At 44.4% G+C, this 23,367-nt stretch overlaps 3 protein-coding genes and 1 long non-coding RNA gene across 6 annotated transcripts; 2 read left to right on the top strand and 2 right to left on the bottom strand.

The window, feature by feature from the left end:
* Positions 1-931: 931 nt before the first annotated feature.
* Positions 932-8,973, bottom strand: tmem91 (transmembrane protein 91). Its single transcript, XM_037267654.1, has 5 exons — positions 8,850-8,973; positions 5,861-5,912; positions 3,807-5,561; positions 2,176-2,322; positions 932-1,447 (listed from the first exon to the last, which is right to left on the bottom strand). Exons 3-5 carry the CDS (start codon positions 4,215-4,217, stop codon positions 1,292-1,294), a joined length of 714 nt encoding a protein of 237 aa, XP_037123549.1. The 5' UTR covers positions 4,218-5,561; positions 5,861-5,912; positions 8,850-8,973; the 3' UTR covers positions 932-1,291.
* On the top strand, positions 8,850-17,201 carry LOC119132421. The gene is made up of 3 exons (XR_005099871.1): positions 8,850-8,958; positions 15,539-15,660; positions 16,829-17,201. It is a non-coding gene; the product is annotated as an uncharacterized LOC119132421 (long non-coding RNA).
* ppp1r13l (protein phosphatase 1, regulatory subunit 13 like) lies at positions 12,191-21,169 on the bottom strand. 2 transcript variants are annotated; one of them, XM_037267650.1, is made up of 13 exons: positions 21,040-21,169; positions 16,702-16,764; positions 16,472-16,596; positions 15,918-16,410; positions 15,145-15,237; positions 14,980-15,068; positions 14,534-14,900; positions 14,005-14,426; positions 13,787-13,921; positions 13,523-13,656; positions 13,291-13,457; positions 12,758-12,951; positions 12,191-12,592 (listed from the first exon to the last, which is right to left on the bottom strand). In XM_037267650.1, exons 2-13 carry the CDS (start codon positions 16,736-16,738, stop codon positions 12,557-12,559), a joined length of 2,292 nt encoding a protein of 763 aa, XP_037123545.1. In that variant the 5' UTR covers positions 16,739-16,764; positions 21,040-21,169; the 3' UTR covers positions 12,191-12,556. The 2 variants fall into 2 exon arrangements, with proteins under 2 accessions (XP_037123545.1, XP_037123546.1); XM_037267651.1 differs by lacking the exon at positions 21,040-21,169 and adding an exon at positions 18,431-18,560.
* opa3 (outer mitochondrial membrane lipid metabolism regulator OPA3) lies at positions 18,439-23,128 on the top strand. Of its 2 annotated transcripts, none has more exons than XM_037267656.1 (3): positions 18,439-18,806; positions 21,559-21,736; positions 22,335-23,128. In XM_037267656.1, exons 2-3 carry the CDS (start codon positions 21,595-21,597, stop codon positions 22,661-22,663), a joined length of 471 nt encoding a protein of 156 aa, XP_037123551.1. In that variant the 5' UTR covers positions 18,439-18,806; positions 21,559-21,594; the 3' UTR covers positions 22,664-23,128. The 2 variants fall into 2 exon arrangements, with proteins under 2 accessions (XP_037123551.1, XP_037123554.1); XM_037267659.1 differs by lacking the exon at positions 18,439-18,806 and adding an exon at positions 21,150-21,273.
* The last annotated feature ends 239 nt before the right edge of the window (positions 23,129-23,367 follow it).

Raw genomic sequence — 23,367 nt, 5'->3', positions numbered from 1 at the left:
TTTTGAACCTGAGCACACGAGTTAGCATCTTGTGTGAGAGTGCAATATGATAAAATGCATGATTGTAACTCGGCTGCACGAGACCATGATTGTGCCTGTGGGGTAGCGTCGGATACAACCTGAGGTAAAAGCCTGTTTCAATAAGGTCTTGCAAAATGACCAAATCCGACCTAGCTGACTTTGCCGTTGACCAAGGCGTGGTATTGCCAATGATTAGATTTTTATTATATCGATTGTGTGTGAATTTCTTTACCTGTGTAATCAATGTTGAGACAAAATCAAAGACAGACATTGTTGACAAATGTCAACATGAAACCTGGCCAAATGCACATTATATACCGTATGTCTCATTTGTGAATTTTAGCTGCGTCTGAATGATTTTGCCGACATGTAACTAGGCGGTTTTTCAGTGTACATGAGATGCTAACTCAAGCGCACAAGATGCTAGCTTGTAAATGTGGGACACGTGCTATCAGAAGACGACTACTCAGCAAACATAGCAATATAAGTTTTTTTTTTTTCCTGAATTGCATTGTTATTCTTTTAAAAGCCTCCTGGAGCCCCATGGGAAAAAAATGAAATATTGGCCACCATATAGATGCTGTATCCTATGTCACTGTAGGGGCTCCATATTCTTCTCATCGCTTAGGTTTTCATTTTCGAGTTGTGGCGTATTTCAGAACTTCACCAGCCCACGGCGAGGTCCTCCAGGATTCACTTCTCTGCACCCGCGTCTTTAAAGTTTTCTTACACGCCCTTGTTTTTACCGTGAGGATGATATCTACAGTGGTTCTCTTCTAACTTTGGTACAGCTAATGAGAGTCCAGAGGGCGGCGGGGAGCTGCAGGTTGTAAATCAAGCGCATTTCCACTAAGAATACATAAAAGAATAGCTTACAATTGATCATGCGCTAAGCCACGCCCCCTAAACGCAGACTGGCCAATCACATTTCTAATAGAAATAAAGGGCGAGCCGCAAAGCTAATAAGGTTCGCTATACGGGAAAATCTTGCTGCTTAGTATGATACTTCAGAATGCATTTATTTCTTCTTAAGCAGTTTTTGTGAACTTCATGATTGGGGTCTGGAAGAGATCAAATATTTGTCAAGATTTTTAAGAAAATCCTTGTTAAGGAGGGGCGGGTCTTAGCGAAAGGCCAATTGATTATGGTTGAGGGGAGAAAGGCTGATGGGCTATAATGTGATTATTTTACAAGTATCTGTCGGAGGCATGTGCACAAGGTCCATTTTTTCGTTAGCTTCAGGGAAGCATTCACAGCTTTTTTTCTTTCTTTACGGCGGCTTGGCAGACAGGTAGGAAATGAGGGCGGCGATGGCGCAGATGTAGGTCACGATCCCGAACACGATGGAGAGCACGGAAAGCCACAGGGCCTGGCGGGACGCCGCGTTGGCCCCCTGGAGGTCGCCCTCGGCCGAAGCCTTGTTGGTCTGAAAGAGGACACAAAAATTTGAGTCACCAATGGCTTTTTTTTTTATAAAGAACCTGTTACTGCTCCAACGAGACCGTTTTGCCGCATGCCTGTCTTTGACTCTGACTGCTCACGCACCCTCCCAACCTCCTCGCCTCCCTTTTCTACCTCCACGTGACACTATTGGCTCTCTGTCACCTTGAGGCTTCTTATTATGACTCTAATTAAACCTTAATGAAGGCCATTGATTCCGTAGGACGGCCTTTGCTACTTTGCTTTACAGAAGCGTTAATGGGATTTTTACACGGCTGATGTTGTCCCCCCCCCGTTTTATCTTCTAGATGTTCTCGATCCACTCGCCACTTTCCAATTTATGAGGATACTTCACAGTCCTGACAGAGGTTTATATGCATTACATAATTGATTGCGTTGCTGAGAACCAAGATATGACTCACTGACTCCCCGAGACCACAGTTTGAGAACCACTGCTTTAGACACTGAAACAAACGAGATAAAAAAAAAAAATCCCTTTTTACTCCCAGCACATTTGTTTTACATTTTAAAATTGTGCTCGCAGTCTGTGTGTGTTTTGATCCTTTGTGGTTAACTTAATCCCGCAAATCTAAGTAATCCCTGCACTTGAGTTGCACTTAAAACAGTGAGGCTGTTGTTAGTCCATTGCTGCCAACTCAAGTGCCAGTTTGCATCTCGTCAGCTTGGAACTAATGTGTGTGTGTGTGTGTTCACCTTCTGCGAGAGGTAGAAGGCGGCGATGCCCAGGGGCCAGAAGCAGCAGAGCATGGAGAAGAAGGCGAGGCCCAGGTAGTCCTGAGGGATCATCAGGGGGAAGTTGCTCTCGCTGTCGCTATCGCTGAAGTCTTCCATGGACGAGTCCTGAGGGGGGCCAGTGGAAACAGGCGAGAGGTCAGAAATTTTTTTTTTTAACATGCTGGTTAGTTGTCAAGGACCTTTTGAATTCTGTTGCTTAACCACTATAAAAATTATGATATAAATATAATAAAACTTAAAAATATATTAATAAATAATAAATAAAATAATAAATAAACATACGTCAACACTGAACCATCTAAGTGGACTTTAGGATGTCAGAGGCCTCAACCAAATATTTTGTCTTTAAAATCACACAAAATTGATAATGTGCCGTTTTTTTAAGGGGTGATGACATCACACAGGGTCTGAGTATAAAATGGCAATACACATGATCAATATCGACAATTTATTTTACAGAGCAGATGCCTTTTCAGCGTTTGTCTGGCTGCATCGGAACTTTACTGATGCCATGCGACTAAGTGAGGTCATGTGACCGATTGAGGTTAGCCCGAACGAGCACCGGCGGGTCGCTCGTGACTCACGCGTCATTGGCGAACGAGGGTTTATTCAGTCTGACTTCCTGTATGTCTCGCTTTATCGCATGATTGCGTGTGTGCAAATGATGCAGCTGCGGCTATTAATAGGCAGCCCCGCACCTCACATTGTTTTTACATCTTTGGCCATTTTAGTTCTGCTTTTGCTTTTAGAAAACAATGATGGACATTTTTGCAACTGAGAAAAAACAATCATTATTTGCACACCAATAACCTGTGATCGACAAGAAAATTGGGAAATTGCGCCCGCTTTTCGATACGCGTCATCAAGAGTCGGTAGCCGTATAGAAAATTGCGTCTTTACAAAGTCAATCGTGCTCATGTTTGAACTACAGGATAAATAATGTGATTTTATGCTTGGCTTCTTCCTGTCTGCTTGAATGTATCAACATGGGCCATTTTCTTTTGCAAAACGTTTTGGGCTTGGCAAAGTGCAACGGAGGAGAAGAAGATGCCGTGTTGCCTTTGAGGTCACTGCGAGGTTTCCTTCCCGCAAGACGGCACTTTTTGCATGATTGGACTGCCGCCAGAATCCCAAATGAGCTTTTTGTCTGTCCTTGAGGAGCAAAAACTCTTTCGATAAAGTGTTTAGGGCAGTGCACATCCAAACAAATGTAAAATCGCCTATTGTCGGATTCAGATGCAACTTTTCAAATTCAGTATTTATGTTCCTTGTGAGCACGGCGCCATCATGCCACAATCGTTACCTGCGCAATGTGACTCCTTGACAGCTTTGCTTCGTCGCTGTCCCCAAAATACTTTTGCTGGCACGCTTCTATTAATAAATCCAGACGCTTGTGCTTATAACGCAGTTATCCTTCTCAGAGCAACAGCAGCAGCAGCAGAGGATGTGTCACACCGCTAAATGATGTCATTAAATATTGCGCCGTGTCTCAAACTCACAATTTACTAACACTAAGTAATACATTTTGTGATGTCATATAAAATACAATGTAAAATATTAAGGAGGAATCAGGCAGGACGCCGACTTACGTCCGAGTCGGGCAGCAGATCGTCTTCGTCGTCCATGCTGTAGGTGGCGCTGTGGAAGTCACCGTGCGCCTCGGCCAACAGCTTGCGCTCCAGCGTGGATCCGGGCCCGATGTCCACAAAGGTGGTCTCCAGGTAGTCCTTGCTGAGCAGCGAGTCGGCGTGGCTCCAGATGGGCGCAGCCGGGTAGAAGGACTCGAACGTGCGGGGCAAGGAACACGGGTCCAGAAGCTGATGCGGTTGCTGAACATCTGGCGGGTGTCCGCAGTAGCCCCTCCATGCCATAGGAGGGTAGGCCATGTCCTCCTCGCACTTGACCAGCATTCCCTTGAAGACTCCCCCGGGAGCCGGTCCCGACGGCAGATGCGGACTTTCCCCCAACAGAGGGTGCTCCAGCTCATCGCGATTCTCCATCGCTGCCTTTGACTGGCATCCACGCCCCAAAATTTAATCTACGGAATCGGACTGGCTCCCCCCCGATGAGTGCACAATGGGATTAGACGCTTTGCCGGCTGCTAGTGTTTCAGCGATAATCCATCTTTAATCCAATTCTATGATTTCTCTCGGTGAAAGCTCAGGCGGCGCCGAGGACGACAACACGCGTCGTATCCGTCGTCCCCTGCAGGTTAGGAATTCCAAAAGCTCGGATCTTCAGGTCTTCCTTTCTGATGATGGACATCCAATGAAGGACCCTTTCAGGAAATCCTGGAACAATCCGTTCGGACGTTATGATGTCGCACTTAATCCCAGGTCACTGCTAGTCCCGCGGTTCACGCAGTTAACTACCAGTTGACTTTTGCTGTCGTTCTGTCTTGGCCTTTGATCGTTTGGGATTTACGAGGAAAAGTTCTTGTTGGAAATAACAGATAAAGATGATTTCAAAGTGCAGTTTTGTCAGTGGCTGGCAACCAGTCTCAGGTGTTAATTTTGAGAAATAGTCTCAACCAAGGGATGAGATTGCGAACTGCTCCGATGTAGATGCTCAGTTTTGTTGCCTTTGTCTTTGCGTCTGACTGGCGACCAATGCAGGGTGAAGGATTATCAAGATTATCTTTTCTTTGCAGATTGCAAAAAAGGTTCTAGTGTGGAATGACCACAAAGACTCAGAAGCTGTTGCGATTTCCAGGTGGCATATGGTTGAACGGTGACCAAATCAGGATGCGGGATTTATGGATCAACTAAAGAGTTTGAACCAAAGTTATTAAAAAAAAAAAGGTTTCAGGAATGATCGTCAATGAACAAAGTAGCTTCGGGAAGGTGCAGGTCGGTCGTCTGTCTCGTATCCAATCTAGGTATGAAAATGGCCTCGGATGGATTTGAAAAATAGCAATTGAGCCGCTCAGATTGTCTTTGAAAAATCAGATACAAGTTGAATGCGGACAAAGAAATGGCAATTGAGCTGCAGTGAGTGTTGATTATGCCCGAGTGTCACTCAAACCCGTGGCGCCGTGGGCGGATTGGGGCCATATTGGAGGGCAGTTAATCTGTAAAAGCAATGAGACTCCAGAAATAGAATCCTAGCGCCTACGCCGGCGGTTCAAACCATCCGCCGGCATACAGCGTCCATCGCTGCATGGCGTCACGACGAAGAAATCAAACAACCTCAGTGTGGATTTACGGCACGCCGCCTCCGCCGCTGGCCCCAACTCCTCCGGGATGTGTATTTTTAATGTGGTCCATCCAACTTCACAAGCTTTAAGTCGGGACAAATGAGGAGTGCCAGGCTCTTTGTCTGGGCTGCTACAAGGAAGAGGAGCTCTATTAAAGAGAAGCAACAAAGACATTTCAGCATTGAACGTTCGCTTGATCTACAAACCATCGTCCTGCAGGAATACGCCGATCGATGCGCGTCAATAGTGAGCCTGTAGAACTATCATTTCCTTTTTAAAGTCAGTCTATGTGAAGTATAAAAAAATCCCAGAGGAACTTGAAATTAAATTCTGGAGCAGGGCAGATGCGTTCCACATCAACTTTATATAAAGCAGACCTTTGGGTAACACAGCGCTCGCTCCGAATTTAGAAAGTTAGTTTTCGGATCAATAGACTGTAACACTTACTTAGTTCAGCTTGATGTCTTCCAGGCGTCCTCAAATAAAATCAGGAAGGGCTCTGCGGGGACACACAGAGATGTATTAGAACAATATTTGAAAATGTCAGCACAAGTCAGAGCAACTTTAAAATACATTTTGCTGATAGATTTCAACTCTGACACGTTTCGGATTAGACAAAAGCGGGTCTAACTTGCGGCGCAGGTGATGTGATACAACAACTAGGCCCAGCATGAGCAGTCAATTATTTTCAACTATGATACACATTTTAGATTCGACAAAAGCCGGTCTAACTTGCGGCGCAGGTGATGCAACGCGATACAAAAAAAGTATGAAGGCAATCAGTAGCACATGAATGGAGCATTTCATTGCACTCGGGAGGAAGAAGAAGAAGGTGTGATTGCATCATCAGTCATCTTTCACTCTTCTTCTACTCGACTTGGAGCCACGCTTCCTGTTCTCCCAACTACTGCATCTTCATTCCAGTGGCGATGCACTCAGCTTATTACGCCCGCCCTCCTCTACCTCCCCATCCACTTCCTCGCATTCTGCAACGCTAATAAAACGGCGACAAGGACGCGGCCACAAATCACAAGCGGCGTGTAACAAGAGCAGTCTCTTGCGACTCTCACCTCCGTGCTTTTATTTAACGAGGACAATGCGCGTTTTAACAACCAGGCCGGAACGATACAGGATATCGATATCGCTCTTTCTTGTATCGTCATCTCGCAGTGGACAGTTTTGATACCGCCGTCACTTGATTCTGTGGATCTCGAATTTTTTTGAGCCCAGGGAGAAATTTCTCATAAATCCCATAGAAAGAAAAAAAAAGACTTTGAACTACCTGCACAATCCCAAGCTACAACGCTCAAAACAAAGCTAATAAAGCTTTTGATGAGGGCCAAAAGATGATCATTATTTGCATTATTTCCTAAGGGAAGCCGTGTATGCTAACAATGGCGAAGCTGAGGTACAAGAGCAAAAAGGAAGCTAAACTGCTGCTGCTGCTGACTCGCTCGGATTTTCAGCCACTCTGCAGTCTCACTCGATGCGTTTCAGCACACGCACAATGCAAAGTGCCGGCGCTCCTGTAATTCGCTCCAGCACAAACGAGCGGCCAGGGACGGGATGCGGGAAGTCACACTCGCTAATGAAAACACATGTATGACCCCCCCCACCCACCTCCTGGGCCGCTCGGACCCAAGCTGGGGTATAAATGGGGCTTACACGAGGCTCATTGATTTCATCTCTGTGATAAAGATGCAGCTCGATGACTTTAAAAAAAAAACAATAAAAAAAATGAGGAAAAAAAAATGACACAGCTTTCTTGCCGTTTGCAAAGTAAGCTCCTGTTCCTATGGAAACGCATCGAGCCGGCTGTATGAGAAGTGAAGGGCGGGCTATTCATTTGCCACTCTATGATGACACTCTTAGTAAAACTGCCAGCTTAAAAAAACAAAAAACAAATTGCTGTTGCCAATCCTATTTGTGTCATACTGAGGTCAAATTAGGATATGTGATTAACAAAGATTAATAAGTATGCGCTCCCTCCATCTAATTTTGAAAGACGCACAGTTCTTAGCCTGACTAAAATAAAACCGGGATATAATTAATGGACATTTATTTACATTTTTTTTTTTTAATTTAGTACATTTTTAAGTACAGTTCAGTTATATTTAACTTACACTCCGCCCTTCCCATACTGTATCCGAGTGCAGGGTTCATTTTCATATACTTTATCATCATAATATTAAATATCCTGCACTGGTTTTTTACTGTCTTGTAATGTTTGTTGTTCTGCTGCTAATTGGCGACCTTATTTGTATTTTTTTGCGGTGGCGTAAAAAAGTTCAAGTTTGAAAACCATGATTAGACACACACACCAAAAATCAAAAAATACGGCCTTGTGCAATGAAGTGTTTTGTGCATTGTGAAGCACAATGCTGCGTTGCTGTCGTTTGTGCACGCCTGCGTGTGTGTGTGTGTGTGTGTGTGTGTGTGTGTGTGTGTGTGTGTGTGTGTGTGTGTGTGTGTACAAATGAGCCAATGATGTGTGGCTGCCTCCTGCAGCTGTTTTCCAACCCAGTTTGCATTCATCATGTCTTCTGCTTCTGAACGTTTTAATTAGGAGGCTGATGTCACTTGGTGCACGTCTCCCGAAACACAAGAAAAAGAAAGTGTGTGTGTGTGTGTCATGTTTCAGGCGAGCCAAGCACACAGGAACAAAACAAGGTAGCCTTATTTTCGTGCGTACGTGAACTCAGCTCGTGGCAATCTTGAGCTTGCGTTTGCAATATCATCATCGCACACAATTTGCCGTGTGTGGCATGTTCTATCACGCATGTGACATCAACTTTCTCAAGTTTGGTGAAATGAGAAGACAAAATATTGCATCTTTCTCATTTTAAAATTGAGGCATTTCATTCTGAAGTCAACATTTTTATTTATACTCACATTTATATGATCGTCATGATATGTAATGTCATATGTAACATACATATGTATTACTATAAATAATACACTATATCATTATTAAAAGGATGGGTTGAAAATAGATGGATCTATTTATTTTGCACAAATTAGATTTTTAATTGATTTATTGTTTTGCAAAACAACCCAAAATTCAATAAAAATAACCCAAATTCTTGGATCGGTCCAATTTTAAGATTGTATTATATCCCTCGTGTGTATTCTTAATCAATTTTGTACATATATGCATGTACACGTATTACAATTGTATGCCCTATACAACAATATTACAAATACTAAAACCTCATACTGTCGTGTTTGTACATCTTAAGTTTCATTTTCCACATATTTCTTCAATCATGAAAAAATGGCATGCATGACACTCGGGGATAAATACAATATAAAATGAATCTATAAAAATAGAATAATAACTGGCTGCCGTAAAAAAGGAGGAGCACACAAAGCCAATTCGAATGGCTCGTGAATCCGCATGCGACGAATGAATAATCTCGTCGTATTGTCGCCTCACCTTCAGGTTGGCACGTCGGCTTCTCTGCTGTCTGGATGAATCGTCCGACGGGGAAGGAGACAATCGTCCGCTCGTCCCGCATTGTTTTGCATCGGCGCTGGCGCGCACGGTAAGACGTCAGTGCTGCATCGGACTGCCTCCCCCTCCCCTCCCCTCCCGCGTGTCGTCTCCTCTCCCATCCTCCTCCTGGCTCCTCCTCAGTGGAGGGAGCATGGCGTTCCTCTCTCGTGACTCCCCAACTTCTCTGTGAGCCTCATTATCGCTGCCCCCCCCCCTTTGCAGCTCTTGCGTCCTAAAACCTCGTTCTTTAAACGCGTGTGTTTCAATTACTGCAAAGGGGGGGAATTGCAACGGGGCATGCTAAGTGAGGACATTTTGCCTTTTCTTACTCATTTAAGAGGATTACGAAGGTCAAGGCTTGATTTGGGGTTGGAATTAGGATTGGGGTTAAAACCAGAATTGCAGAGGGGAGGGAAGGGAGGGCTTTAAGGTTAGCAAGTGTGTGTGCGTACGTGGGTGTTGAGAATAGATATTTTTTCATTTTTTTTTAATTCAGGCTGTGTTGTTTTAAACGCGTGTGTACTTTGGAAGTTTCATCTCTCTCTCTCCAGCATCAAACCATTCTTGCTCTCTATCTGTCCATCATTTGTTACGAACCAATTTTAGATTGGTTGTGTCTGTCTGTCCATCCATCCATTTGTCTGATAGGGGTAAAAAAAAAAATCACAAACCGAATCCAATCGTTACATTTTCAGGGCTCGCGATTGAGCACAAAATGATACGGACGATTGACACCTTCCCTGCACTGCATTTAAAAATGATAACGTGCAAATCTGCTCAGCAGGCGTGAGCAATCAACATAAAGAGGTGGGAGAACAAAAGATGCAGGGGGAGGTGCTTAGTGCTTGTTTGTTATGCATCATGGGTGCATGCGTGTGTGTGTATGTGTGGTGTTATCTTCTTTCTTCCATGCCCACTTCACCACTTCTCTGACCCACTTTGGCCTTCCTGAGTCACACTCAAGAAGGCATCAGCATGCATGTGGATAAAACGCTGCAGTCAACCAATCAATGGCCCGGCTGCCGCTAGCTTATGTTGACTATTTAATGAGGCGGACGCGCACAAACTCACACACACGTACACACCTCAAAATCCTTTTTTTTTTTCTTCTGTTATTTTTTTTGAGCGGCTGCAAAGCCGTCTGTCTGAAAGGGTATTTGTCTTCAGAATCCATCACGGGGACGAGGCTCAAAGCACTGAGGGATCAATTCTCTTGGCTCTCTCTTTTTTTTTTTTTTTTTACATATTCCCAAAAAATATAGACTCGGCTTAAGATAGAAATGCTGATTCAACTCTTTTAAGTAAAATAAAAAAGTTTTATTTTTTTACTTGTTTCCAAAAGATATAGACTCTGCTAAAAATAGAAATGCTGATTCAACTCTTTTAAGTCAAATAAAAAAAGTAAAATGGACATTTTCCCGTCACAGCGCTATGAGCATCTCACCTCCTTGGCCCATCGCTCATTCCCTCCAAACCAATAATCAGCTAACAGGGGATTGGGGCCAAAAGGTCGCGACCATCTTGCAGTTAGGCAACTATCAACTTTACCCAAGGCGCTCGATACAAAGCCTAAGCCAACTAAACACCAAAAAATGTTTTACTTCCAGCTTCATAGAAGTGTGAGCCAGCTCTGTACGTATAAAATAAATCAAAAGCTTGTGTTCTCTTCCCCCCAGAAGCGCCCGAAAGGCCACCTCAGCAAACCTCGAGTTTCTCAATCGGGGGGACAATACCTCGCTTGGGGAGGGGGGGGTGTTGACAGCCGGAGGTGATAAGTAGCTCATTAGGGAGAACACAACTAATCCAATTCTTCTCCGCAGCTCCAAAACACGCTCGTCAATCTTTACGCTCCCATTAGATTGCGTTGCAACCTGCTTTTTTGTTGTTCTCAAGCAGCCCCGAGCAAAAGAAACACGTTTGGGGAATTGCTCTTCCTGCGTGAGGTAAAATTGGATACATGCTGTAGCACAGATGAGAATGTTCAAAACACGATGCTCGTGACAAAAAAAAAGCACTTCTCTTTTTTTTTTCCTCTCCCTCTTTCGCAAAATCTCTATTTTGATTTTTTTTTTGTTCCACGCCATGAATTTGTCGACCTCGCGATGAACCGATACGGCTCGTCGTTACGGTCATTTGCGAGGAAACGGGCCAAGATGGGCGCTAATCGTGGATCGTGACGGCGGCAATGAAGCGGAAGCAAATAACGAAATAATGAAAGCCCGAGTCGTCGTTTAAGGGGATTAAAAGTCTTTTCCGTGAGGATGGACTTGAGGTACTGTCACGGAAGACGAGAGCCAACAATTCAAGATGGAGGCACAAGCGGTGGTGGGAGGGGACGGGGGGATTCTGCTTTCAGGCTTTCGGGCAATTAAAGTGATTAATATCCTCCCTGTGGAGGGTTGTGGTGGTTAATGGAGGCAGATTATCAGGGAGTGTTGCTCCGACTGTTAGCAAGTCAAAGAGGCTACGCTCTTCTATTTATGCTCGTGACGCTTGTGACAGGAGAAACAATGAAATTGGAACTTGTGAATAATAGCTTGCCGTCCAAATTTCCCCGCGGAGGAAGTACGTTTGTGAGGACATTGAGATCGGATACGTCCTCTGCCTTGCATTCGGCGACGTGCTGAATAATAGACGTACTTTTTCGCCCTCCGTTCCTCCGCAGTTAATCCCGGCTCGCCGCGGCTGCTCTCGTTACTTGAATAAATCATTCCGGCCTTCGGGACGACAAGTCCATCACGGTGGACTAACTCAGCCATCTTGTCTTGTTACACAGTCTCCCCTCCCCTTCGGGTGGCCATCACAGGCTCTTTGGCACAATACAACTTTATTTGGAAATGTAACAAAGCGTTTTCGTTATAACAATGGGGACAACCGCAAATGTGTGTGATGTTACAATGTCTAAAAAAAATTTTAATCCAAAGTGCCATTTGGTTGTATTTAACTTTAAATACCCTGCTCTCAGTCCAAAAAGGAACAGAGCCAGACCGCTGTTATTTATACCCTCGGTGTACTTTTTGACCAAGGTCGGCTGGAAAAGGCTTCAGCTCACCCACGCACACACACACACAAAAAATCAAGCATAAAAAGTCGAAATGAAGAAAAAGGAAAGAAAGGTTGATTTGATCACATTACAGAGGAGCACAGTATTAATACTACTTGATTATATGACGCCGCCTTGTGGTCACCATTGGGCATTGCACAGTCATTAAACAACATATATATGTATACAATCATAATACAAGCAACCATCTCCAAAAAACACACACATTTCATACTACTAGAAGACTCATTCTTTTTTTTTTTTTTAGTTCCTTTCCAGTCACATAACCAGGCTTAAAGTTGGAGTATAACATATTAGACATCACACTAAAAACATATTGAGAATTGATGAATATTGAAATTCACAGAATATTAGAGAAGCTGTAAAAAAAAATATATGCGGACCACTTCCTTGTTTGCCAACCTGAAAGCTATCCAACATTATGTGGTGGTGAGCGGGTTCTGTGTATGTTGTGTTAAAAAGCAACGAAAGTGAAAAAAAGAAAAAGAATACTGAGACTCGTCCTTCAACTGTCTTTGACTGAGCAAATCGGTGAAACACACAATACATTGTGCGCCGCTTGACCCAAGTGCATTTTTCCCAGCTAAGAGAGAGACTTTGGTCGAACCTTGGGGAAAAGCTGAGGGAATAAACACACAAGAATAAATAAATAAGTTCCTTGTTCACAGGGACCATCCAAAAAAAACTAAATCAAAGCCTTGGCATATTCATGACAGGCCAGTAGTTGGCGATGTTACCTCTAAGGGGTGACAGTAACATACGGGACAGAAAATTGTAGTCTTACCCCAAAGTAGTTGCTGGGTACGAAGCCCTCGCGGCCGCACAGCGAGGCCCACCACCAGTCGGAGCTGTCAACCTTCTGCAGGATGGTGACCATGTCCCCCTCTCGGAAGGTGAGCTCGTCCGGGGCCTGCGCCGGGTAACTCCACAAGGCGTACAGCACTCCGCTGTTCTCCGTGCCCATCGCCTCCTCCACGCCTGACAAAAGCATCATAGACACAAACGTGAAGTCAGACAGGAACGTCAAAAACACAAACGTGAAGCGAGATAGGAACATCAAAGACACAAACGTAGAGTTCAACGTCAGCATTGTAGCCTCAAAATAAGAGTGAAATTAATTACATCAAAGACATCAACGACACGACAAACGTGGAGTTCAACGTCCGCATTGTAGCCTCAGAATAACAAAAGAAAAACAGAATGAAATGAATTATGGCGACGTCAGAGACCCAAACAAAAATAAAAGAAAAACTTAATTATGGCAAAATCAAAGACACAAATGTAAAAACAGCCTATATTTGAATGCGCGTGCCTCACCTCTCAGGAAGCTCTCGCACTCCTCAAAGCCGACGGCGTACGGGTCGCACTTCTGTGCGGCCGTGGCGCCGTCGCTCTCAGTCATGGCCATGACAGCCGCGCCGTTCCTCACCAGGAACTCGCACAGCGGCCGGTCGTTGCACGACGCCGCGCAGTGCAGCGGAGTCCTGCCGCACACAAAACGTCAAAGCGCTCTGACGTTTTAACGATATGCCCCCATGTAGACATTTACCATCCGTGGCTGTCCGGCGCGCTGACATTGGCGCCGATGCGAACCAGGAAATCCACCACATTATAATGGCCGCCACAGATGGCGTTGTGGAGCGCCGTGATACCCTCGTCGTTAGACTGGCTCGGGTCCGGCATCTGCGGGGACGCAGAAAGCTTCCACTTAGTCATAATAACTGAGTTTTTGCATGGAAAAGAACGGAGTCGAACATAAAATACACAGCTTCCCTTACAATGACAGTGGTAAAATTAGCATTAGCATTAGCACCTCTTGTACGGCCCGCTGCACTGTTTCCAGCTCTCCCACCAGCGCACCGTCCAGCGCCAGCACCAGCGGGCTCAGGCGGGCTCGTCTCCCGGAACTTTTGCGCTCCCGGCTGGCCCTCAGGATAGAATGGTAGTTCTGAAGGGACAAACACGGCTTGAGCTGGGATTCAAATGCATAGTGTACAGCAGGAAAGGTCCGGAAGGTTTCTGTTTTCGTACTCTGCAATCTTGGAGGGTGGTGGCCTGGGGCGGTCGCAGCGGAGGAAGCGCAGCGCTGTTGTCCTCCCCCTCAGAGGAGCTGCTGCTCTCACTGCCGCCTTCCTCGCCCTTGTGCCGCCGCTCCTTACGCTGGAAGAGCTTGTTGATGAGCTTCTTGTACTGGTTGGGTTCATACTGCGACGCATTCTTCAGGGGCTGCGACGGTTCGACCGAGCCGCGCCTCTTCAGAGGTCGAGGGATCTCCGACCGGATGCGAAGCAGCTCCTCTATGTCGGGAATTTCCTGGCTCTGGGCCTCGGGGGCCACCACGGGCTGGAGCCGGGTAGGACTGAGGGGCCGGGGAGGGCCCTCGTGGATCATGGGAACGTGGTGAACTAAGTCCAGTCTGGACAGCTCAGCGTCGATGTCACCTGGGTTCAATGCTGCCAAGAAGGAATGAGACAACTTGTTCATTGTGTGAATCAAGACTCTTGGTCCAGGGAACCTTGACGTGAGGCAAATGTTTGAAGATAAAGATTTTTTTTTTTACCGTCGCTGTAAATGGCCGGTTGTCTGAGTTCAGGCGGCGGCTGCATGGCGGCCTGGTTGAAGAAGAAATTTCTGGATCCGCCAGTCTGGTAAGGAGCCTCCCATTGGTCTCCATGGTGCCCCCCTGGAGTCATTCTGGCGGACGTAGCTCCCCACTGGGGGTTCTGGAGACGCATGATGACGGAGAGCGGGATGGGCCTGCGTTGGCGAGATTGGGCAGCAGCGGGCGGAATGGAAATCCGGGAAATGATGGGTTGCTGGTGGTACTGATGGGATTGGGTCGACGACGGCACGTCCGGGAGGACTGACACCCGAGTGTTCCTTGGCAGGGAGCTGTGAGAGAACTGGACAGGCGGAGCGCGAGGATTCTGAAAAGGAAAACAGTCATTTGTTTTGGTCCCGGAAAATTGCTTGTCGGTCCCCACAAGTCGGACTTTTCCTTCGCACCTTTTTGGGGCTGGGGGCCGGTGAAGGGCCATCTAGGTTGGACTCTCTCCAGTTACTGTTGGGCACGGTGGCTCTGATCCAATCGCTCTCTGGAACGAGACATAAGGCCCATTGAATGACATTTTCTACTCGTTTGTCCCACTCGGCGCACAAGGACTGACTAACTGTCATAAGTGTGGTGAGGCTTGCTATCGAAGGACATGTCTAGATCCGTCTCGTTCCACTTGCCGGGACTCTTTTGCTTCTGCACGCCCTCATCTGGGAGAAACCACATAACAGGATTGAGAGTTTTTTTTTGTGTGCCTAGCAAATTTCATGTCCCTTAGAAAAACTGATTTGGTTTTGAACAGCACAGCGGAAATGACCCCAAAGAACTCAAAATGTCGATTTCTTTGGAGTAACGACAATAACAATGGGACCTTTTTTAAGTGGGTGTGTACTCATGCCGTAATTATAAGTATTGTGATTTGAGCTGATTTGTATCGTGTGCCCGCCGGGATTTGTCAAATACAGGGTGGGGATGCAAACCTGTTCTACAACTCTGTGTGTTTCCCAATAGATGGTGAAAATCATCAGATCTGCAGAAACTCACTCAGCAATTGAGCAGCAGCAGCAGCTCCACCCTCCTAAGCAATGCGAAGCCTTCTTGCCACGTTGTTACATCACGTCCAACACAAATCGGTATGTTTACTTAGTGCAGACTCGACTAAAAAGGAATTTAAATGATACTAATGTATTTCCTCATCTAGAGGCTGCTGTTTGTTTTATTGATTCCGATTCAAAGGCGGGAAGGTCTTTTCCACGTTTTTTTTTCCCTGACAATTTTTTTAAATTATTTTTATATTTTTAATGTTTTTATTTTTACAATGAAAATTAGAGCGTAGAAATTTGTTTTGTCCGTTATTTTTCATGACACAGTCAAATGAAAAGGTCCTCACCTGGTTGTCTGAAACTAAAAGCCCGAGGAAGCGTTTCTGCCGCGGGATGATGAAAAGCTAAAGGCGAGGGACCCCGGTCGGGCCGAGGCGACCCGCGACCGTCGAAGGGGCTGAGCCGGTTGGGCGAGGGCAGGGGTCGGTGAGAGGCGGCGGTGCGATTGGGGGACGAGCTCCTCTCCATGTAGCCCACCGAACCGCGGGGACTCCAATCGTAGCTTCTCCTCTGGCTGTGGGGCGAATGCTTGGGGCTCAAAGCGCCCTGGGGCAGAGGCGAGGCGGCCCGACTGATCTTGGGCGAGGAAACCGAGCTGACTGAAGGCACCGGGGAAGTGGGCGCACTTTTGATCATGGTGACCATGGAGTCCATCGGGTGGAGGGTTGATGCGCTGGGTGTGTACGGCGGTGACATTGAGCTGATGTTATTCCAGCTGCTCGACCCCCTCAGTGAGTTGGACGTGCTGGATGGTGAGGAGATGTGCTGCTGTTGAGGAATCTGTGCACACACAGAAACGTTTACACCTTTGAAGCTCCAAACGCTGTGTATCTGCGCGTACCGGATATCCACGGCGCTGTGCGTCCGGTGGTCCAGAGGAGGCCGTCCTCATCATGGTGCTGAACTCTTTGTCAAGCTCGTCCGCGCTGGCCAGCGATGCGTTTAGGTCATCGTTCATAGTCTGGACTGGAGAGCGCCAAATCGCAAAACAGTCAATTAGCACAGAGCTCAAAGGATGATTGACAGGGTGATTAAATAGAAATGAGGGGGGGGGGGGGGGGGGGGACTCACACAGTAGGTTGCTGCCATAGCTGTTCTGAGAAGCCATGGCTGTCAGGCAGCGACGTTCAACTCCTGGAAAAATGGGATTTGTTTTTTTATCTTTCTATTTCCATGTATTGACTCATTTTGTGTACAGTTCCGGTGCCAGTTGGACCCTTTCAAGCCGTGATGGTCTTTGTTGTTCTACTTTGGTGTGGTCCCACCTCGCTACTGGAGGAGCCTTGCACAATTATCAGGTATGTTGAACCGTTTACGTCCTCCCCGAGGGGCAAACGTGCAAAAACTCAACCGTCCACACCCTTTTTGTTTGTGTCGAGGTGAGGCAGACATGCCCAAAGTGCCCAGACTATAATTATGCATCCACTTGTGTAAGTAAATAAATAAAAAGAAAGAAAGTTGAATAATTAAATAACTAACTAAATTAATTGATAGATAAACATATGAATTGATTAAATTAAATATCAATCTAATAAACATTAAATAAATAATGGATATGCACTCACCCTAGATAGAAAGAGAAATAATTAAATAACTAAATTAATTAATAGATAAATAAACGTACAATAATTAAATAAATAAAATATCAATGGAATGTGTTAAATAAATAAATAGATGGATGGATGAATACATAAATCTATATGAATAAATAAATGGATACACACACACCATGTGCAGATAAGCAGTACTGAATCAACTCTAATGAGAAGTAAAGTTTTGCAAACATAAACTTCCTCAACACTAAACTCAAGTCAAGTGTTGCCACTTATACATCACATGCAACACTTGTGCATATTTCCCGGTAGATAAACGAGTGGCACTGTGAGCCACATCTGGCAAATCTGAACCAACATTAGCCAGGCACCTCGGAAGAGGTTCACACTATCGATAAGATCGGCCGTGCGGGACTAACAGTCGCATTCCACAGCAGACCTTCAACGTCATCCCTCCCCCTCCCACACACACATCTTATCTTTGTCAAGAGAGTGCGCAACACAAAGCCAGATCACGCATCATGGTCCGGCCCCTCCGCTTCCTGGCATGACACCCCCACTCCAACCCGTCACCCACCACTCAATGTTCATTGGACCGCTCATGGCGCTGAGGTTTCTGGTTTGTTTTCTGTCCAAAGGTCATTTGGACGTCTACGCTTTCGGGGAAGTCACCCAAATTGACAGAAAACCCTATCAAACAGAGCCAGTGTATTTGAACTCATTTTCGTCAGCAACCTGACCAGTTCAATATGAAACTATGGTTTCCCTTTTTAATTGAATAAATTAGTATTATAAAATTAATTTATTATTAATTAAAAGGAATAATTATTATTATAAAATTAAATATGATATATATATATATATATATATATATATATATATATATATATATATATATATATATATAATTATTATTATAATTTTGTTGACAGAGATTAATACCCGGATTGCTTAACAGCCCCACCTATGTTTGACTAAGTGAGACAAAATGCGGTCGCAGTGTCCTCTATTCCCACTTTGTTGACCTGCTGATTCACTTTTGGACATTTCTCAAGAGCAGTTGTGCAAAAGGGATCACGTCGCTCTTCCTCTTCCCACCGTTTAGCATGCAACAAAGATCCTTTCACTGACAAGCTTTATGTGTAACAGTTCAGGACAATCACGGTCAGTTAAGCGGAATACCGGGGTGTGTCTGCTACAATCACTGCTGTGTGTGATTCAAATCCTCCACTGAGATCCTACATCACCTTTTTCGATCTTATCCGTGTTTCCACAATTTCCTTCCACCTGAATTCTGCTGGCAGGGGATGCAATGCCAGATTGTCAAACTTCCGCAAGACTTTCTGACATGTGAGACTTGCCCAAATCCCACGAGACCGCAGCTAAAACAACCACAAGACTACCAAAAAACAAATCCCATGAACCTCTACTAAATCTTCATTCATTGCGTAATAGAGGCCAAATCTAGCTCGCAGCAGATCCTCAATTCCATCATGTTGAGCTAAGTCTGTGACCTGTCACCTAACAAGAATGCCTCACTCAGTCTTTTCTATTTGCAGACAATGACAAGAGTTACGCCCTAGTTTCTCAGAACAACTCTCCACTGCCTTGCAAGCCACAGAGGTAGGTGCTTGACGTTGCCTCATAAAAAAACAAAAAAAAAACGTACCAAACAAGCAAGCACACATTCTGTTCACCAAAGGCAAGGAAAACAGGCCCGGCAATAAAAATAATGTTTCTCGATCTGTGTGTGATTTATAATCACCTTTTTGAATTAGTCATCAAAAATCAAAAGATTAAAAATAATATATATATTGTAAAAAATAAAATATATCTAAAAATATGTGTATTTTGTTTATTTATTTTCAAGCTAACATTGTGTTTCAATTCTGGGCTGAATATAATTTCAATATTTAACTGGTCGGGTTTGCGTGACCCGAAATATTAATTAAAGATTAGTTTGTACATGTTAGTCGCCACAATCATTCAGGCACGATTCAAATTGGAAATTTGTTTCAGGAGTAAAAGTTTTTTAAATTTTCTTCTCTGCTACGTTTGCCGCACGTGACTCAGGAATCTGTCGGTGTCGCAATACATTCTCAACATTTCTAGACAACAAAGTAGACGGCCATTACACAGATTTGCAGGTCGTTCCCCCCAATTTATATTCCTCTTCCAAGCAATTATGGGCGTTTTTTGTTTTTCGGTCGACTGCCAAAAAGCGAGTGTCGGTGCACAGGAGCAGTGGTGGTTTGGGGCAACGGGCTTTGTGTGTCCTTCCCAAGTGTGATTAAACGCTTTGGGGTGAACTGTACAGAACATGTGGTGCCTATTTGCAGCTGAAAGTTTCACTTTTCCCACCGTGTTTTTTAAACCACTCTAAAAACGCAGAGGCTTAATCATTATTACAGTAAAAAATTTTCAGAAGCCTCTTTCAACTTGAGTCACTTCTCAACAGGCAGCAGTTTGGCAACTTCTTCAAAAAGAAACTTCAACTTGATTATGTCCACTGCTGGTTCAAGCTTGCTGTCAAACTAAACACAAGACAAATGAAATTGCGCAATGTTTAAATCAATCTGGCTAACTGCTAGTTTGATGCTAACCCGTAATGCTACAGATAGGCTAACAAATGGCATTTATGTGATAGAATGGTGATTTGAATACAGTTGTGCAACACAGAGATGATAAAAAGACAATATGACATATTCTTTGTCCTCTCCGGAAAAACTATTCCACCTATCCAGAGCAAATTTTAATCACTGATGGCTTTATCACGTAAAACTAAATTACATTGCGTTACATTATATTGTTGTTTTTTGGGGAGGCTGGAACGGATCAATTTCATTTTCATTCATTTCATTTCATTTGTCAAGGACGATTTGAGATAAAAGTATTTTGAGTTACAGACATCTTCACAAAATCGATCACTTTGGAGGAATTTGTGTTGTTGTTTTTGTTGTTGTGCTGAACATGAAATTGCAGCAAGTGGCCACACAACACTTGGCCACGCGCCACTCGGACATTCTGCAAGCAGGTGGATTTGCTTGCAGGCGTGAGTTGGCTTTGCACATCCCAAGTATGTGTCAATCCCTCGTGTCAAGCTTCAGGCCAAAAATCCTTCAGGGTTCGAGTTCTGAACAAGTCCTGATGTGTTCCGCCAACACAGCATTAAAAGTAGTCGTGTGTGTGACTTTTCGCTAGTTTATTTCATTCATCCATTTTCTTTTGCACTTTAGGGTCACGGGTTACTATGACAACTTAGTCTTCTATTGACCGAAAATGTTTTTGAAATCTGAGAGCAAATTTGAAAAAAAAAAAAAAAAAAGTCACGTAAGCACATGCAAAGAAGAATTTCGAACCTTGAACATCCAAATGACGTGTTAATCCGCATTGTCCTTATCATATCTCAAGTAGGGCCAACTGAGTGAATTTTTTTTGTTTCACAAACAAACAAAGTTTTCTCGAATACTTTCTGAAGCACCCTCAGGGATTTGTTCATGCAACAATTACTATCATAACAAATCTGATTATACTTATTACATTGTAATAGTCCTAAATTGTGGCAATAAAGTCACATGAATGAACATGAAATTGGTTCAAATCGGAATGAAACTCAGACAAATCTCGGTTGTTGCTTTGATGCCCGCATGGAATTAATCGTACAGGAACAGGCTGTGGTGTTTCAATGGATGCAAGCCAGACGGTTACAAAATTAGTTACATCTGATGTTCATTAGTTCAGAACCAAAAATAAAACCACCCTTGCCTCTAAGAATTCCACACAACGGACTGTAACGTCACTTTTGAGGGGGTGGGTGTAACTTTCCTTGCAGGAATGCACATGAGAAGTCGCTTACCTCAAAGAAAACGGAAAGCTCTTGTCCTCCTCCCTTTGAGACTGAGAGAGAGAAAATCTGCGTGTCCTGATCCTGGAACACTTTTTTTCTAAGCTTCCTGAAGTCGGCTGCCCAGTCACAGTGTGTGTTATTTCCTCCAGGCGTGCACACACATAGCTCTAGGTCCGCCCCTGCTCCTCCTCCCTACATAAACGCAAGTAACCCGAGCCAGGTGTTTGAGCCACAGCTGGCCAGGTATAACATGCCGCCCCTTCATTTTTTACGACAGATTTTCTTTTCTTGGCATTAGTGTTTTTTTTTGTTGTTGTTGTATGTTATTCATGCATTTTTCAAATTTCCAAACTATTAAGTAAGTTAAGGTTTAAGTTTGAAAACTAGACATAGTAATCGACTAACAACGTAATCGAATGAATGTAGTCTTTGTCGTGCGTGCTTTTGACAGAACAGCGTCACCGACGTGCCAGCGCGACGTCTGATTGGTGACCTGGCTAACCATGTGATTGGCTTTTTCACACCTAGGCCCGCCCCTGAACGTGAACACACTTCCGCCCCAAGATGGTCGTCGGCGCCTTTCCAATCGCCAAGCTCCTCTACCTCGGAGTGAAGCAGTTGAGCAAGCCCGTCGCTAACCGGATAAAAGCTGGGGCTCGGAGGAGCGAATTTTTTAAGAATTACGTCTGCATGCCGCCGGCTCAGCGTGAGTAACCGATCTTTAAGGGTGTCTAGTGACCGCTAGACGCAAGTGTCAGACATGCACGGACATACATTCGCTGATGACCAATGAGAATGCTCTTGGTAAAATCTCATATCCAATAGACGTCGTGAATACACGTGACTGACCAATAGTAGACAAGAACAGGCGGGCTGGGCGGTTCTTGATTGTCATTGAGTGTAGCTAGTGTAGCATCACACGGCGACTTGTAGTTATTAAATACAAAATAGCAATAAAATGTAATTTAAATTGATCAGGACACCTAGCTAGTGATTGTCCGGCTACCATGTACATTGATGTAGTTACTTGAAGCAGCTTCCAGCTAAACGCCATTAAATAGAAGCCATAAAGTAGCTTCTGAGTAAATATAGTACCTTTACACGTTTAATTTAAATAAAAAATAAAAAAACTATTTAGCCTCTGTCCATTCTTATTTACACATATAACCAATATAGGCTTTTGGGCAAAAATCTAAATAAAATCAAAACCTTTTCCAGTATTTCAGACAACTGAATCATACCAGCCACTATTTAGGTGCTTGTACCCCCTTGTAAAATATGTCATTTGATCACTGTCATTGCAGTGTACCACTGGATTGAGATGCGAACCAAGATGCGCATCATGGGTTTCCGTGGTGCCAGCATTAAGCCACTGAACGAGGAAGTAGCGGCGGAGCTTGGCGCCGAGCTGCTGGGCGAGACGTTGATCTTCCTCGTGGGCGGCGGATGCATGGTGCTGGAGTACACCAGGCAGGCGGTCAACTCGCGTAACAAGGAGGACGAGCTCAACGAGACGCTCACCAGCCTACAGACTCAAATAGCAGAGCTCACGTTCACCACAGAGACGCTAAGCGCTCAGCTGAGAGAGGTGAACAGGCAGCTAGTCTCCTTTCCTACGCCCACCAAAAAGTGAGGAAATGGCGTAAACGTGGTACGCGTATGGACATAAGAAGACTTGATTGCAACATGTAAAGCCTGAAGCTGCTACTTCACTGCTACTCCTGCATGGAGGAAGAAGTGGACATAACATCAGGGCGATGTGTTTTGGAATTGCAACTGTGTGCAAATAAGTGGATTGCTATGACATTCATAGTGTATTTTCTGTGGTTGATATTGCATGTTCATTACAAAGTGGTTTGAGAATTGAATCAACAAATTCAAAAGTTAGTATCTGATAATGGCATCTGTTTGGATATTCAATAATTTAGGAGAGGCTCGGTTAATAATTAACATGCCTCGAGTCTAAATGGGGAAAAGGAAGTGCTTAGTCAATATCACTGTGAATCACTTTGCTGATTTCTTTGTAACTGCCATAATGGGTGAACGATGGTGTAAAATAAAGACGATGATGCCATTAATAATGAATTTGCTGTAAAAACATAGTGGTGCTAAATTTAATGTCATACTCTGCTACAAAACTCTGTTTACCCCATTTTTTTAAGCAGATTAATTTATTGAATATCAGAGAAAAAAATTGCACGTATAATTTTGCTTCATGTGGTAGATATAGGGCATAAAATTACTGATGAAAAAAAAATGCTCTATTGTGGGCAATCACAAACTACATTACCCAGTATTCTTCAAGCATCGCCACTACGTCACTTCCTCTTTGAAACG

This window comes from Syngnathus acus, chromosome 13 (genome assembly GCF_901709675.1).
Source record: "Syngnathus acus chromosome 13, fSynAcu1.2, whole genome shotgun sequence".
Taxonomy (NCBI): domain Eukaryota; kingdom Metazoa; phylum Chordata; class Actinopteri; order Syngnathiformes; family Syngnathidae; genus Syngnathus; species Syngnathus acus.
The sequence above is the reverse complement of the archived record's forward strand: the minus strand, read 5'-3'. Positions and strand labels throughout refer to the sequence as shown.